General features: G+C 38.8%; 1 protein-coding gene and 1 pseudogene across 2 annotated transcripts in view; both read right to left on the reverse strand.

The window, feature by feature from the left end:
* CA8 (carbonic anhydrase 8) overlaps positions 1-16,654 on the reverse strand; it is a 118,363-nt gene that overhangs the window by 10,883 nt on the left and 90,826 nt on the right. Inside the window, exon 8 of one of the 2 annotated variants that reach the window (XM_066266183.1) lies at positions 5,404-5,572. In XM_066266183.1, coding sequence (XP_066122280.1) covers positions 5,438-5,572 — 135 coding nt within the window. In that variant the 3' untranslated portion in view covers positions 5,404-5,437. Of the gene's footprint in view, positions 1-4,749; positions 5,573-16,654 lie in introns of those variants that run through there. The other variant, XM_066266184.1, reaches the window with a different exon arrangement.
* On the reverse strand, positions 2,109-3,095 carry LOC136329775 (TIP41-like protein; annotated as a pseudogene).

Genomic DNA, 16,654 nt, shown 5'->3' on the forward strand with positions numbered 1-16,654 from the left:
CCTGAGTCACAGGGGAAATAGGTAAGTCTAGATGGTCAGAATAGCCTTTTTAAAATAGGTTAATACTTAATCAAACAAACAGGCAAATAATAATGTCATTGATAGATCAGCACCAATTGTATGACACCAAGAACAACAAATAAACCGGACCTAATGCTTGGTCTTATTTTTTGTTTGTTGTAATTAAGACTTGGTTCTCCTACGTCATATAGAAAATTCAATAGGCAAAGGATCGTTCAAGTCAACTGGCTCCCAGAAACCTGAACTAGCACTGCACCTGGGTGAGTTATATGCTAATTCTCTGTACAAGTCTGAACTCAGAATTTATACTTCTTAAATGGTAATACAAAAAGTCACAGATTATTCATGGGAATAATAAGTCTTGGTTATCAAAGCCTTCCAGATGTCTAGACATGTCATGCAAAATAAATGCCATTTTACATCCAAAAACTAAAGTTATTTTAGTAAAACATAGCTAAAATAAATCTAAATTATTTTAAACATTTTTTAGATAACTACCAGGAAAAAAGGTTTTTTTTTTTCCTTTTCGGTTCCAACAGCTTAAATGAAACATTCATGCATTAAATTCAAAGACTGACTGTAAAATCATTTCACTTTAATAAAAATTTGAATTACCAGCCTTAAGACATTATTAAATATCAAATAAAAAGCACACATTCATAAGTCTGATTTCCCAATATAATTTTTTGTAGAATTGTAACTAGATTTGTATAACATATTTTAAGATAAAAGGATCAAAAATGTATTCATAAAAAGATGAAGTCAGAATTGGAGTCACCTTTGAAAGAATTCCTGCACATTCTTAGAAATTTCTGGAAAAAAGACCTCCTTTAAGTAATCTCAGCCTCTAAAAAAGGAACACAAATTTATCCTCCTTTTTAAAATACTTAAATTATAACTGATTTAAGATTTTGAAAATTACCCATTATCTTCCTATCATACAGTGAATATGAAGTATCTGAAATATACATTTCATTAACATTAAACTCTTTCAGTGTGTGTGTGTGTGTGTGTGTGTGTGTGTAAGAAACCTAAAGTAGTGATGTTATTTAGATATTCAGAGAGAGGCAACTCCGGTCTAGGACCATATGAATCAAAAATTCAGAACAATCTTAGCTCATTAAAAAGGGTCACTAATAGTTACTGACATGCATAGACAGCATATTAAACCTGTAAATTCATGTTCAACAAACCTCATCACACCTCACTTCCTGCCCACTTACTGGGTCTTCCCTGTGTACTCACCCTTCCACCCTTCACTGTGCCCCAAACTCCCATTTCGCCTTCCTGGCTGCTACCCCATTCTTCCTTAAATAATAAAAGCAAGTCATAGAATCACTGAGTTTTCCCACCACCACCTCTTCCTCCTACCTATTACAGCACATAAAGTATATATTCTCTTAACAAAAGTCAGTCTACAAATTTGCCTAGGATTTCATCCCCTTCCAACTTTTCAGAGACTTCACAGCTAGGAGTAGCCCCTCTGGAAAACAGCATCTCCAGTCCCTTCATCTTCTGGCTCATTCCCCAAGTATACAGAAAAGTTCCAGTATTTCTTTTGTTTAAAAAAGAAGTAGTCTCATTCTCACCCCAAAAAGGAATTGATATCTATGTGACATAATAGACACTAGTCAATGCAGTGGTAATTATATTGCAGTATATAAGTGTATCAAACCAACACTATGTACACCTTAAACTTACAGTGTTATACTTCGGTTATACGTTCATTTAAATCTCATGCCCTCTATGTTGCTGCAGCCTCTGCTCTCCGCCCCCAGCCCAGCTTATCAAGAACCGCCGTCACAGGGCGTCTCTGCCTCCTCCCTTCATACTCAAGTAAGGTCACTACGCAAAATGCTCCAACTATACAGTTTAATAACTTCCTTGGAGTGTTCACCCTCCATCCCCATAAACATTAACATCAAATGTTAATAAAGCCCTGGCCAGACAGCTGAGTTGGTTAGAGCACCGTCCTGAAGCTCAGAGGCTGCCAGTTTGATCCCCAGTCAGGGCATATACAAGAACAGATGTCCCTGTCTCTCTCCTGCTCTCTCCTTCCCCTCTCTAAAAAAAATAAAAATCAAAATAAATGTTAATAAAATCCTCATGAGTCTTTCCAGCTGAGTTAATCAAAGCACAGAGAGGTTAGGTCACTCGCCCAAAGAGATGAGTATATGGTACATCCCGTTCTGTTCCACAGTTGCATTTTCTTATGAGTCTGCGAGGTTATGGTCACTTCTTTGTGAAAATATAAATATTATCTTCTCACAACTGCCTCTTCGATCGGTGAATACCATGATATTTCATTAGATCCCATGAAGAGAAAGGTGAAATGTGTATTAAATTAGCAATTTTGCTCTCTTGTGACGTATATTCTCTTAACATGTAGGTATTATCGGTCTCTGGTAAAGTCTCATGTCATTCATTCTGACAAGTACTCCCTCAATTCTCAAGAAAAGACTGCAATGGCAGGAGAAAGCTGAAAGACAGTACTCTACCTTTCACACTTAGGCTTGAAACTCCATAATCATGAAGTTCATCTCACACAGAACTTCTTCAAAAAGATCTGTTCTCTGGCTTTCAATTTCTCTGTATTTATAATATATGATCAGTTGTAGGTACAATTTTAACTAGAGTGATTCTCCAGGTAATGTTCCCTTCTAATCTGTTGTATAGATTCAATCCTCCAGTTTAATTACTTCCCGGGAGTGTTCACCCTCCGTCCTGTTTCCTGGCACCCTTCGCACAGCCTAATCTAAGCATTTGTTGGTAGTTGTTGATACACCTTGAAGCAGCTGTAGCACTGAACTCAATCCCAAAGCCAGAACCATGCTGGATTCTTAAAACGTTGTCTCCAAACATCATTTCAGAAGGAGGGCAGAGAGTTACATGTGCATTTCATCAGCTAACTTCTCCACATCTGCCGAGTTCATGACGTGGGTCTTGGCCGCTGTCGGCTTCCAGGGCCCGAAGGAGAAGTCCTGGTGGCTCCCCTGGATGCTGGGATCATCATGGCAAAGACGATACCCGCATGAACCACGTGAACAGGCTGGAGTGGCAGCGGCAGTGGACATGGGTTCCCCACCTCGCTGTAGCCCAGCCCCTCAGCTTCCGAGCCTTTACCATCCTCATTTGACTCTTTAGCTTTCTTTCCATACTAAATGGGGCCTCCTCCAGTTTTCCTGCTGTCACTCTATCCACAGTTTCCAAAGGTCTCTAAGTTATCTTTGATACTTCCACCATCTTCCACCTCATCCAATTTATCACTATCACTTTCAAAGTCTGTTTCACGTACATTAATGTCTCTCCACCTCCAACGTGCCTAGTCTAGTACCCAAGCCTACACAAACCTGTAATCTTTCACCTTGGTTACCCAGCTGACCTCTGAAGTATTCCTTTATTCCTGTCTTGGCCCATTATACTCCAATGTGTTCATTCCCCAAACATGTGATCTACTGAAAACACAAGGGATCAGGCCACTCCCCCGAGTAAAAGTCTGAGAAAGGGCCCTGCCTAACTTTCTGCTTTGATTTCTATTCCCAGACTCAAAGTGCCTGCCTTCAGGTGCCTCAATGAATTAAATTCTTACCTACTCCACAAGGAGGAGCCCCTGGAAGCTCTTCAAAGGGTATTCTCTCTATTCGAAATCTCCATCACTACATTTCTTTCTCCTTCTCATTCATGGAGTTTATTACAATATGAAGCTGCATATTTTTGAAGTCTTTGTTTTTCCATTGTCAGGTTCCCCTGCCTCAAACTCTGTTTTATGAGAGCAGAGATCGTGTCTGTTCTTCTCATATATGTATACCAGAACCACTCACACAGTAGGTGCTCAATAATGACTTTTAATCAAAAAAAAATATTTTTTTGCTCAATTTTTACTACTATATATGTGCATCACTAAAAGTTTCTTCTCATTCTTACCAAAGATACACTGCCTGGCTCTCATCATCTACAAAATCAGGAAGGTAAGAGGAACTGTACTGTCTAACCTAGAAACTGAGAATGAATAAATGGCAGAAATGTAGAATATATATATATATATATATATATCTCAGGAACTTCTAATTTGCACAGACACTCAAGGTGCGAAGTGTTATGTATTATATCATAATGGATTCAAAGTAAAATACACGTTTCAACCCTTACGAAGTTTGAAATCTAACCAAAAAAGAATAAATATATAAATAGCTAAATGGAAGAAAGAACATAAAAATGAGAGGTACAAATTGAAGGAGAAGCAGAGAATTCATGCTAAGAGCAGAATTTGAGTTGTGTCTGTAAAGTAGCTAAGAGTTCAAGGCAAAAGGCAGGGTAGGAAGGCCTATATGAGCAAAGCACAACTTCAGAAGAAAAAAGTTAGTTTGGCTGGGTACATACAGTACAGTCATGACAGACAGGCAAAAAAATGGATTGGGAAACACATAGACAAAACAATCACCTTTTAAAATTCCTGTGTCTCACTATCAAGCTCATGAGACTGTGAGCTGCTGGATGCCAGAGATTTTTATTCATATGTGACTCGCCAAATCCAGTGTACCACTCCCATAGTAAATAACTAAATACTCCCAATCATCTATTAAACAGTCAAAGCTCTGTCCTGCTTATCCAAGAAACTGCTGTAGGAAGCAGTGGTTTGTCAGCCAGGTGTACTGACCTATGTATGCACTCAGGTAATTTACAAGGTAAAGAGACAATCAGTGTATAAGCATTTTTATAGACTCTATCTTTTCCATGTTTGTGATATTTTATTTATGTTAGCTTCTTAGGGATAAGGAATACATTTATTGAATTCAATATATCAAAATGTATAATTGCTTTAACCAACAAAATAACCACATTCAGTTATTAATCAGTGCTTCTTGTTATCAAATAATATCACTTCCATAAGACAAGTATTTTCATTCATAACAGATCTGCCCCCTCCTAACCGAAGAAAACAACAAAAATCAAACCTGTATTAGACAACAAGGGTCAGCTTTGAGGTTCATAAACCTCTCTCGTCCTTTCCTTTATGTTCCGCAGACATCAGAGGTGACTGCTGAAGTTTCAGGGGTTTCACACAGCAGAGCACTAACGGGGTGTCTGCAAGCCCTGTTCCTCTGTCTCAGGGTGCCTTCCCTTCTGACAGCCAATACTAAAGCCAAGTGTGGAATGAAAGGCTGCTCTGGTGGGAAATGTCAGGGCTGCAGATTGTTTTGAACACTGTATGAAATTTATTTAAAACCATCTCACTTGTAAATTAAAGGGGCTTGAGAAAGTGTCATAAATCGTATCAAAATAAAATTCATGCTGCTGAATTATCAGGACCACCAGGAGAGCAACTCTGGTCTGCTAGGTTACATGACTATGTGCCCACTTCCTTGGTCAGTCTGCACATACCCGGATGAAGGGGGCTTGCTCCTGTTCTCTTTGGCTACTGAAATGCAGCTCTGATGACTCTGTCACTGAGTGGCTGAGTGGGTCTAAAATTGTCTCCCAAAATCCCATCACAGCCTTCCACAAGTTCCGCCCCCTTCACATGTGTCCTCAGCCTTCGAAATTCTTCAATCTGAAAATAAAAGCAGAAAACAATAGACAAATCATTTACAAGACATTAACAAGATTGGTGTTTCATAAATGACTTAAAATATGTGTAAATTACCACAATTAAAAAGGAGAAAATTAAAACTAAACCTCAAAAAAGAGGAAAACAGGCAATTCTTCCAGACTGAAGACATTAGACACGATCCTTGCAGGAGCAATGAAGTAGAGATATCAAGGTCAACAGTCATGAAAACCAGCTGGATTTATTAAAGCAAAAATGATATGCACCTCTCAAAAACTCTTTCATGCCTGCCTAGAGAATAATAAGAATGAAGGAGTGAATGTGTTCTTATAGGCTTCCCAAATATATCTTTAATTAATGAGTTCTGATGTTACTGTATGTTAAGATTGATTAAATGTTAGATTTATTAGATGGAGATCTCCTTCTTCAAAAGACTCTCTTTGCTGTTCTTCCAACCCTTTGGAGAACACAGGTCTAAAGAATGCCTTTGATTTTTTCCAAAAGTTTAAGCCCAACTTCCTCCCTTAGCAATATCAATTTCAAGTTCATCTCCCTTTCTCAGGTGGCCTCTCCAGGTCCCATGGTTTCCCATTACCTGAGAAGACGTTGTTCCCACAGTCCCTGGGGACCTTTTCTTTCAGTCGCACTATTTCTCTGACCTGCAGGTCTGTACCCCTTAAGAAATGTAGCCTGCCAGACAGGACCCTCTAGAAGTATTTAGGCAACAACAAACGTGTGAAGAACACCACCAGGCTCATTCCCATCATTGGTTGATTTACTTACAATGCTCATTGTCTGTAATTTCATTTAAATGCCATGTAGTCACATGACACAGATATTCTTCATTCCTTACACTAAAGGGGAAACTGAAATTAAAAAGGTAAAAAATGTTTCCCAAAGAACCACGTCTGACAATCCCAAGTGCACCCGCTTTTTCCCAGCTCCACAGTCACCTCTTCAGAAATTCTAGTTTAATCAAGAGAACCTATGTCCTGCATAAACCCCGGATGTTGAGCAGACATAACATGATCAGCATCAATCCACCAAAAGCTCACCATCTGTGTATCAGAGGGTTAAACCTACAAAGTTTCTTCATATAGCACAACCATGGAATTCTCCCATTCATAAAGCCAAAGAAAATGCAAAGGATCAACTAATTTAGAGGTTCTAATAAAAATCTAAAAACTCCTACAGATGTTAAGGGGCCCATAAAACCCCTGTATGATATGCAAAATTTTACATGTATATTTTTCTCAAGTAGAGGTTCCCTGACATCAAAAGAGTTGAATCTTACAAGATCTTAATTTAATCCACCTATATACATGTTATAAAGTAGGGATGGGAAAAAAATTAAAGGCTTGTTAGATTAGAACCCAAGTTAGAAATCTGACTTTTAATGTTTTATTTTTCTATGTCTCCAATACTGTTTAATTTCCTAAATCTGAGGCAACTACAATTGTCCTGTTTTTTAAAAAAAAAAATATGTATGTATGTATGTATGTATGTATATAGAACTGCCAGTCAGATAAACAGTTAGCTGTTTAATCTACACAATGGTCTGTCACTAGACCTTCTCCAGATTTTAGAATGGGATTATATGACTGACCAGGTGGTGGCGCAGTGGATAGAGCATCGGACTGGGATGCCAAGGACTCAGGTTCGAGACCCCAAGGTCACCAGCTTGAGCGCGGGCTCATCTGGCTTGAGCAAAATAAAAAATGCTCACCAGCTTAGAGCAAGCAAGGGGTTACTTGGTCTGCTGAAGGCCCGCGGTCAAGGCACATATGAGAAAGCAATCAATGAACAACTAAGGTGTCGCAACGAAAAACTGATGATTGATGCTTCTCATCTCTCTCCGTTCCTGTCTGTCTGTCCCTGTCTATCTCTCTCTGACTCACTCTCTCTGTACCTGTAAAGAAAAAAAAAGAAAAAGAATGGGACTATGAGTAGCACTTACAGCATGCTACATCTGAGAAGTTTCTAGAGACAAGCCTAAATAATAATCCCCTGTACTTATCTGCAGAATATGTTTTTACTAAGTTTTCCCTAAACGTGGAGTGGAAAGGAACCTGGTCAGTCAAAGGAGCCTACATTTTTTCAAAAAGAATGTGAAGGTAAAGGAAAGGGCTCAGCATCAAAAGGCCAGTTCTCATCCTGGCTCTGCCTCTTTAGATGCAAAGGACCATGTGACTTCACCTCTTTTAGCCTCAGTTTTCACATGTGTACAATGGAGGGGAAATAACAGTATTCGTAAACTTGACTGCTTCAACATATTTTTATTTTTTTTATTTATTTTTAGATTTTTTATTTATTCATTTTAGAGAGAGGAGGCAGAGAGAAAGAGAGAGAGAGAAGGGAGGGAGGAGCAGAAAGCATCAACTCCCATATGTGCCTTGACCAGGGAAGCCCGGGGTTTCGAACCGGCGACCTCAGTGTTCCAGGTCAATGCTTTTACCCACTGCGCCACTGCAGGTCAGGCTGCTTCAACATATTTTAAGAAACACTCCATTCTTTACTAATTTCGAAGCTAACTTAAAAGCTAGGTTGATTGTATATTTACGTATTCTGAAATGAAGGTAAACCATTCAAGCTCCGGGCCTCAGCTTGCAGCACCTTCGGTGCAAACAGCTTCTAGATGAGACGATCTGAACCAACACGAGCCAGCCTCAAATCACTGAGTTCTTGGAGAGCACTATTTCACGAGAAATGTTTTCCTCTGATCACAGCAACACTTTGAAGACTTCAAACATCCAGAGATCGAGGGAAAAACACATCTTTCTAAAATGACAATTTTTCTGAAGTAACCACCTCTCAAACCCTTTAGTCACTTCAAACAGTTACAAATGCACACTGTGCTATCCCACACTGAAATGAGGGAGAGTGAGAAATGAACAGAATAATATCTCAGGATAAAAGTCTCCAACAAAATTCAAATGTCAGGCAGTACATCAATACTCATCAATATGTATGAGTTCTTCCATTTTTAATGTTACTCTTCTTAAACATGGTATTTGTTTTTAATCAATTTAAAAGAGAGCAATCCAGCAGAGATCCAACACTTCAGAGACAAACCCTCATCTTCTGAAAGCAGCACAGCTAACAGCCACTGTTCTGTGAACGTGGGTTGTACTCCAATTGGTCCAACCTTCACCGACTCACGGGTTTGCTTTAAAGGTGCTTTCCTTATGAGTGCATTTAAAGGCCGAATGTTTAGGGTTTGAGGTTTGGCATTGGTTATTTTTAGGAGTTCCCAAGATCCTATGCACACCCTCTAATTCACTTGTTGTGACTTACAACTTATGTATCATCGGGTTAAAAGAAAAAAAAATAACACAGAAAAGTTAGTGTTCTCATTTTCTTTTATCAGATGATGATACATGAATTGGAGTCATATAATTCCTTCTAGTCGCAATGAAATAAAAGAGTAAAAAGCAAACTGGACTTAAACAGTCTACATATCTGTGTCTATATTGAGATTTTATAGAGCTATCCACCTCTCATGTACTGCATGATTTTGTTTCATGTTCTTCTACCTCATTTGTTTAATTTTCTTTCTCAAAGAAAGCCTTCCCTTTTCTTATTGACATCTCCATCCATAAACTGACCTTCATCCTATCACTTACTCCTTAATGCGTTTGTTTTTCCTTTTAAGGAAGAGCTTAGAGAAGACAACATCCTTTCCCCAGGACATCGCTATAAACTTTCCTCGCGTCCCAACGCCAGCCTGGTCTCTGCCACTGTCATCCCATCATCACTTTAGGACAGTTACTGATGAGCCACACATGCTAAACTCACTCAAAAATAACAGAGTACAGAGAATATGACCACAGGGGACATGCTCTCTATCATGAAAGACACCGAGGAAATATGTATACACACACACACACACACAAACAAAATTTCCTACAAGTGCCTAAAAATAGCACATTTTTAAAAAGGAGAGAGCAGGTCTCCAAAGAGAGGAAATCCTAGAATTGCACTGTCCAACAAAGCAGCCACCAGCCCGGTGTGGCCACCGAGCGTCTGAAACCCGGCTCATCCGAGCTAAGCTCTGCCGAAGAGCAGAATACACTCTGAAGGTCAGTGCGAGAAAAGGGTGTAAAAACTCCTATCAGTGATGTTTTATACTGATTACATGTTAAAATGATACTTTGGATATATTGTGTTAAAACAGTCTGCTTGAATTAATTTACTGTGGCTACTACAAATTTTAATCTTACATCGTTGGCTCACATCATGTTCTCACTGGACAGGGCTGATCTAGGCCCACCCTTCAGAAACCGCATCCTGGTGTTAGAGTGCTGGTCGATATTACACCTGGAGATAAAGGCCAGTAGATAAAAGAATAAAATAAATAAATAAACAAACAATAGTTCTCAAAGTGTGCTTCCTGGAGTAAGTCCCTGCCTCATACCTACTGAATCAGCAACTCTGGGATGAGGCCCAGCAATCTGTGCTTTAACAAGCCCTCTAAGGGATTGTTTGAAAATCATGGATATAGTAAAAAATTATAGCAATTGTTCCAATGCACTTGAAATTATTTTCAAACATGACCATACTGTGGCCCTGCAACAACCAGGTGTTAGGCTTAACAGCTCCTCAGATCCCATGCGAAACAAAGACAAGAAAGCCTGCTGTGGAGCCCCGGACATAATCAGACCTCCTCGGTTGTCCAGGACCAGATGTGCACCCAGACCCCACAGGCCAAGTACACACTGTGCCTTAACTTAGGGTGTTGGAGCTATGAGGACTCCCACTGATCATCCCACAGAAATAGGGAAGGGGGATGGAAGAAGAGGAGGTAGGACTGAAAAGAAACAAAACTGAAAATGGTTTTCTAAGTTCCAATAGACATATATCCACACAGTGAAAAACAATTAACGTAGTCTATGTTCTTTTGTTTCATTGGTGTTACCTGATGCTGAAAGGAACAAGAAATAACACAGACACATCTAATTTGAGAAAGTAGTTAAGTTATGAAATATAAATAGATTAGTTAGGAGGAAATGCATTACATAGGGAGAAATAAGCAGGACAAGGAGAGTAAAACTTAATGATCAATCCGTGTCTCTGCATGTGTGTTTATGGGTATGAGCACATGTTTGTACAAAAGCCATTATATCAAAACACCACATTTTATCAATTCTGAATATTGCTCACACTTTAATGGCTCTGTGAAGTCAGAATGTCTTACAATTTCTGTTGTCAGATCTGATGAAACTGTTATGTTCAGGAATCTCATTTTCAAACATAACAGTACAGCTGAAAATGTTTGTTTGTTTTTAACTTTGGCTTCCTAATGCTTAGAACATTGTTTATCTTAAAATAATTTAATGGTTATTGATCATAAAAAAAACAAAATTACACTCATTTAAATCCATCCAATTGTGTGTGTTTCCCTTAGCATATGGTATGCTCAGCAAGCATAATATGAAAAATTCAACTACACAGATGCTTCCAGTTCCATATTCTGGAATTCTTAGTACTCAGGAAGATGTAAATGTTCCATGATAAGTTTAATTGTCAATTGTACACTTCAGCAGAAAATCCCTCCTTGAATCAAGCTGTTGTGCATTTTATAGGAAAATATTATGACTTAGAGTTTTTTAAATCTTGCTAGTATGGACATTATTATCCTGTGGCAGATCGTGTATTCAAGATAACAGTTGTTTCCATAATAATACTCAGCAGCTTAATCACATATTTTAAGCCTATGATATAAGATGAAACCTTTTTTTTTCAATACGAAGTTTTACGTTTCTCAATATCATCAGCTATGTAGAAACTCCACCTGCCATTCTCTATTCCTTTTCTTTTATATATCAATTCTCATTCTCTCTTTTCTGCTTTTTTTAATTGTATCTATTTATTGAATTTAGAGAGAGGAGGGGGGAGAGAGAGAGAGAGAAAGCGAAGCATAGATCTGTTGTTCTACTTATTTATGCATTCATTGGTTGATTCCTGTATGTGCTCTGACCGGAGATCAAACTCACAACCTTGGCAAATCAGGAACAACACTTTAACCAAATGAGCTACCCAGCCAGAGCCTCTACTCTTCTTTAAACGCAATAATATGAGACTTCAATTCTTCTTGGTTTAGATTCTTATTTTTACTGTCCTGTCTAGACCTTTCCTATTTTTGCTCTGTTTTCTCTGAAATTATATGAGAAGCAGCAGTGAAACATCCAAATCAAGGACAGACTGATTTATATTCTTTTAAGATTATAATTTTTAGCCTGATCTGTGATGGCACAACGGATAAAGTGTGGTCCTGGAATGCTGAGGTTGCCAGTTTGAAATCCTGGGCTTGCCTGGTCAAGGCACATACAGGAAGCAACGACAATGAGTTGATGCTTCCTGCTTCTCCCCCTCTTTCTTTCCCTCTCTCCTCCCTCTAAAAATAAATAAATAAAATTTTTAAACATTATAATTTTTTTCTAAATCATCCTAAACTGCATTTTGATATACATGCATGTATCTGATTGTGTGTGTGTATGTACATTTCAACATTGCTGCCCCTGAACAGATGTTATAGGAAGTTTTGTGCTAATTGCATCTAAATCTTCTCTTTTGAAAGGCTACAACTAATTAGAAAGTCATCTATTTTTTAGATCAATTGAGAGTATTTCTTCCATACACATTCCTTTGGTTTAGGCTCTCCTGTAGGAAGATACAACCAATTATCAAGAAGCATGACATAGTATGTTAGAGTTAGACTTTGTCACTGGCCTTACTTAGAGGTACAATACAAAACAAGGTTTCTTTGAAGCCAGTGAAAGCAAAGGCACAATGACTTGTTTATGGAGTTTAGCAAAACATACTGGTCAATGTGTAGTAAACATTGTATCTCATGTTTCCAGCACATCAGGTAACATTCACAATCCAGCTCAACATTCACATTCTTAATACTGTACTAGCAAGGGAATGCTTCATGAAATTCTAAGTGAAACTGAAAATTTTCTTCTTTGTGGCTCAGCAAGGTTAATCCTAACTTACTTGAAAAATATAGAAATTTGTGTTATAGAGAAAATTTTTATTTTTCATTAAAAGATTTGATCATTTTTAAGAAAATGACCCCTAAAAGTCTGTAATGTTAAACAAATGTGACTGTAGACCCTGAGCTTATTCAACTTCATCTCCCAGTCTGAGACCTCTCCCTGTGGCTAAATCCAATTCAACTTTTCAGTCCTTAACTTAATGTGTACTCAATCTGATACTCCTCATCTCTCTACTCCCTCTTGTATGAACTTCACAGTCCCTTGGCTTCCAGACATCACATCAACCTCCTGACTTTTTTAAATTCTCAAACAATTCCCTGGGGGCAACTCCTCCAAGGCAAGTCCTTTATGAGCTGCCAGTCTCCAGTGCTCTGCATTGCTTCTTTTCTCTCCTCTTCCGCAATATGGCAAACTCCATAAAGCCTGCTCATCTATTGTTTGTTTTATATTTGTTCTCTATTATGGTGAAATGAAACATCCTATACTCATCAGTCACCAAAGCCAAGATACAGAGGCTAAATGAGTGCATCCTTACCCCTTGAAATTCGTCTTAGGCTATCAGTCACCAAACTCTACTTCTTTATTATTTATAAAGTTATTGCCTTCCTTTGATCTCACTGCCACTATCTTCCCTCAGATTCATGTCCTCATTCTTTAAGGTTGGGTCTATGTTCCCTTCTCCAATCCCATCTCATGCCCCTGGCCTTTCACACTGTAAGGTCAGAAGCCACCATCGTGGCCATTCACATGCAGGTTCGCATGGGATTCGGACAGAAGGTAATGAAACAATGGAGCCAAAAGCTGATGGGCCATAATCTTTAATCCTAGCTTACACCTGGTGGGCAAGTAAAAACACACACTGGGCTCCAAAACCCACTCATTCAGTGCTCACAAAGCTACTGACTTATCCGAGTTTCCTAGAATCAAAGGTTTCTAGCTCACTAGCCTCATTCTCCTTTGTTCCCCATCTCCTTCTCTCTATACAAACTCGCCACAAACTGGCTTCTCTCTCAGCACTCCACCATCTTGGCTACCTCTCCTGGCCTCCTCCACGTGGCCTTTCTCTGCTCTCCTCTCTGCTCTCTCCTCTAATGCTAATCTCAGGAACCGAGAGAGCAAGCTCCCATTTGCCCTCATTTTATAGTGTAGAAATCAAAACCTTTAATCCAATATACAAAATAGGGAGGTCTCTAATACAAATTCTCTTATCTGGGGCATAATGGGATTGCACCACCCCACATCAAAAATGTTGGGAAAGGCTTAGTCCTAAAACCAAGCCCCAGGCTACAAGCATCTTGCCTGCCCACAGCTGCCCCCAACACACATTAATATCACCTGGGCGACGGGCTTCCATGTTGGCAGCGCCATCTTTAACAAAGTGAGCATAATATATTTTATCTGCCCAACACACACCAACAGTGTTCATCCCCAAAAGCACTGTGCTTTCTCTTGTCTCCATGTCTCTGCAGATGCTTCTCCCCTTGTTAGTAACAACCACTAATGCCCATGCCATACCCTTTCTCCTGGTTTAGAATGGTCTACCAGATAACTAAATTTCATCCAGGTGCCTTTCCTCTATAATCATAAGGTTATGTTCATGTCATCCGAAACACTGTGCATGTAAAATAAAATATTTTTTAAATGTGAAACTACTTGCCTTTCGCTCTAGATCAGTGGAAGTCCTACCGCCCACTAGTGGACATTCCAGCATTCATGGTGGGCAGTAGCAGAGCAACCAAAGTATAAATAAAAAAGATAGATTTAACTATAGTATGTTGTTTTATAAAGGTTTATTCTGCCAAACTTAGCGAAAATTTGACATAAAGTACTTGGTAAGTAATTATTATTATATGCTTTAACTTGTTGTAACTCTGCTTTATAAATTTTATAAAGTAAAGTTACTTCCCCACTTTATAAATCACCATTACTGTGGAACCAGTGGGCAGTTAGAAATTTTTACTACTAACAGAGATACAAAAGTGAGCAGTAGGTATAAAAAGGTTGACTACCAAAAACGAATTTAGGAACATTAAACGTGAAAAACCAACTCTGGACTACAAAAACAGCTCTCAAAAACCAAGGAGCAAAGAAGAAGCCAAAACAAACCTGGTAGGGTATGCCTGAATCTGCCCTGCTTATAGGAACAGAAGGGGGGGAGTGAGGCTGGGCTCTCACTCTAAGGAAAAGAACAGCAAATACTGCTCACAGCCACTTGCCTGGAGACCAAGGAACGACATATGTTGAAAGGGCTGGTTTGTCTTCCAAAAAGAAAAGGGAGAGAGAGAGACAGACAGTGAGGGGCAGAGGAATGCAGGGGACAACCTGAGAAGCTGACTCATCCAGTGCTGGAGGCGGCCATAGCTGGGGTAGGGGCTGATCCTTCCACAAAACAAAAGACTAAAGTGCTTTTGGGTCACAGATCTCCAGACATCTCTCCAGCTCCAATCAGTGCAACAAGACACAGCTGAAAACAAGAAGTGGGAAGGAGGAGCAGTAACTTAGGTCTCCATGGAGATCTGAGATACACCTCCCCCTACTGAGCTGAGAAAACACCTTGCCCTCAGAGAGAGTAACTGGCAAAAAAGGCCTTCAGAATCTCAGGTTATACCCACCGCATTCCTGGATAGTTTCAAATAAACCCTCTGCTGAGATCAGTAAACAAGACAATCACCTGTTAAGAAAACAAACAAATCAAGACTTCAAAGAGGCCCAAATCTGAAAGTGGATTACAAATAATAGCTGATGCCAACCCAAGAAGACCTAGAAATAACACAATTGAAAATTGGAGGCAGACAACACCAAGCCTAGACTCAACCAGCTCTACAAACAAAACAGCCAAACACACAGACATAATAGAAGACAGAGAAGTACAATCCAAATGAAACCACAAGAGAAACATCCAGGAAATAAACTGAGTGATATGGAAATAACCAAACTTCCGGATGCAGAGTTCAAAATAATGATTGTAAAAATGCTTAGGGATCTTAGAACAACAATGGATGGTCATTTACGAACACCTAAATAAAGAAATAGCAAGTATAAAAAAGGATATTGAAATATTAAAAAAGAATCAGTCGGAGATGACAAATACAATATCAGAAATGAAGACCACAATGGAAGGAATTAAAAACAGGATGAATGGAGCTGAGGATCAAATCAGTGGCTTAGAGGACAAGTTGAATGAAGGCATGAAAACAGAGAAGAAAAAAAAAAGAGATTCAAAAAGTCTGAGGAAACTCTTAGAGAGCTCTATGACAACATGAAGAGAAATAACATCCTCCTCATAGGGGTTCCTGAAGAAGAAGAGAAAGAACAAGGGATAAAGACTTTGTTCAATCATATCATAGCTGAAAACTTCCCTAAATTAATGCAGGAGAAACTATCACAAGTTCAAGAAGCACAGAGAACTCCATTAAAGAGAAACCCAAAGAAACCTACACCAAGACACATCATAACTAAAATACCAAAGCTAAGTGATAAAGAGAAAATATTAAAAGCTGCTAGAGAAAAGAAGACTATCACCTACAAAGGAGCCTCCATAAGGATGACATCTGACTTCTCAACAGAAACACTTGAGGCCAGAAGGGAATGGCAAGAAATATTCAAAGTAATGCAGAACAAGAACCTACAACCAAGACTACTTTATCCAGCAAGGCTATCATTTAAACTTGAAGGAGAAATAAAAAGCTTCTCAGACAAAAAAAACCTCAAGGAATTCATTACAACCAAACTAATGCTGCAGGAAATGTTAAGGGGCCAGTTGTAAACAGATCAAAGTGGGAAAAGAATATAGCAAAAGAGGAATACAGCTTTAAAGAATAAAATGGCAATAAACAACTACATATCAATAATAACCTTAAATGTAAATGGATTAAATGATCCAATCAAAAGACATAGGGTAGCTGCATGGATAAGAAAACAGGACCCGTACATATGCTGTCTACAAGAGACACACCTTAAAACAAAAGATGTACATAGACTAAAGGTCAAAGGATGGAAAAAAACATTTCATACAAATGGAAATGGAAAAAAAGCTGGGGTAGCAATACTTATATCAGACAAAATGGACTTTAAAACAAAAGATATC

Source organism: Saccopteryx bilineata, chromosome 3 (assembly GCF_036850765.1).
Source record: "Saccopteryx bilineata isolate mSacBil1 chromosome 3, mSacBil1_pri_phased_curated, whole genome shotgun sequence".
Classification (NCBI taxonomy): Eukaryota; Metazoa; Chordata; class Mammalia; order Chiroptera; family Emballonuridae; genus Saccopteryx; species Saccopteryx bilineata.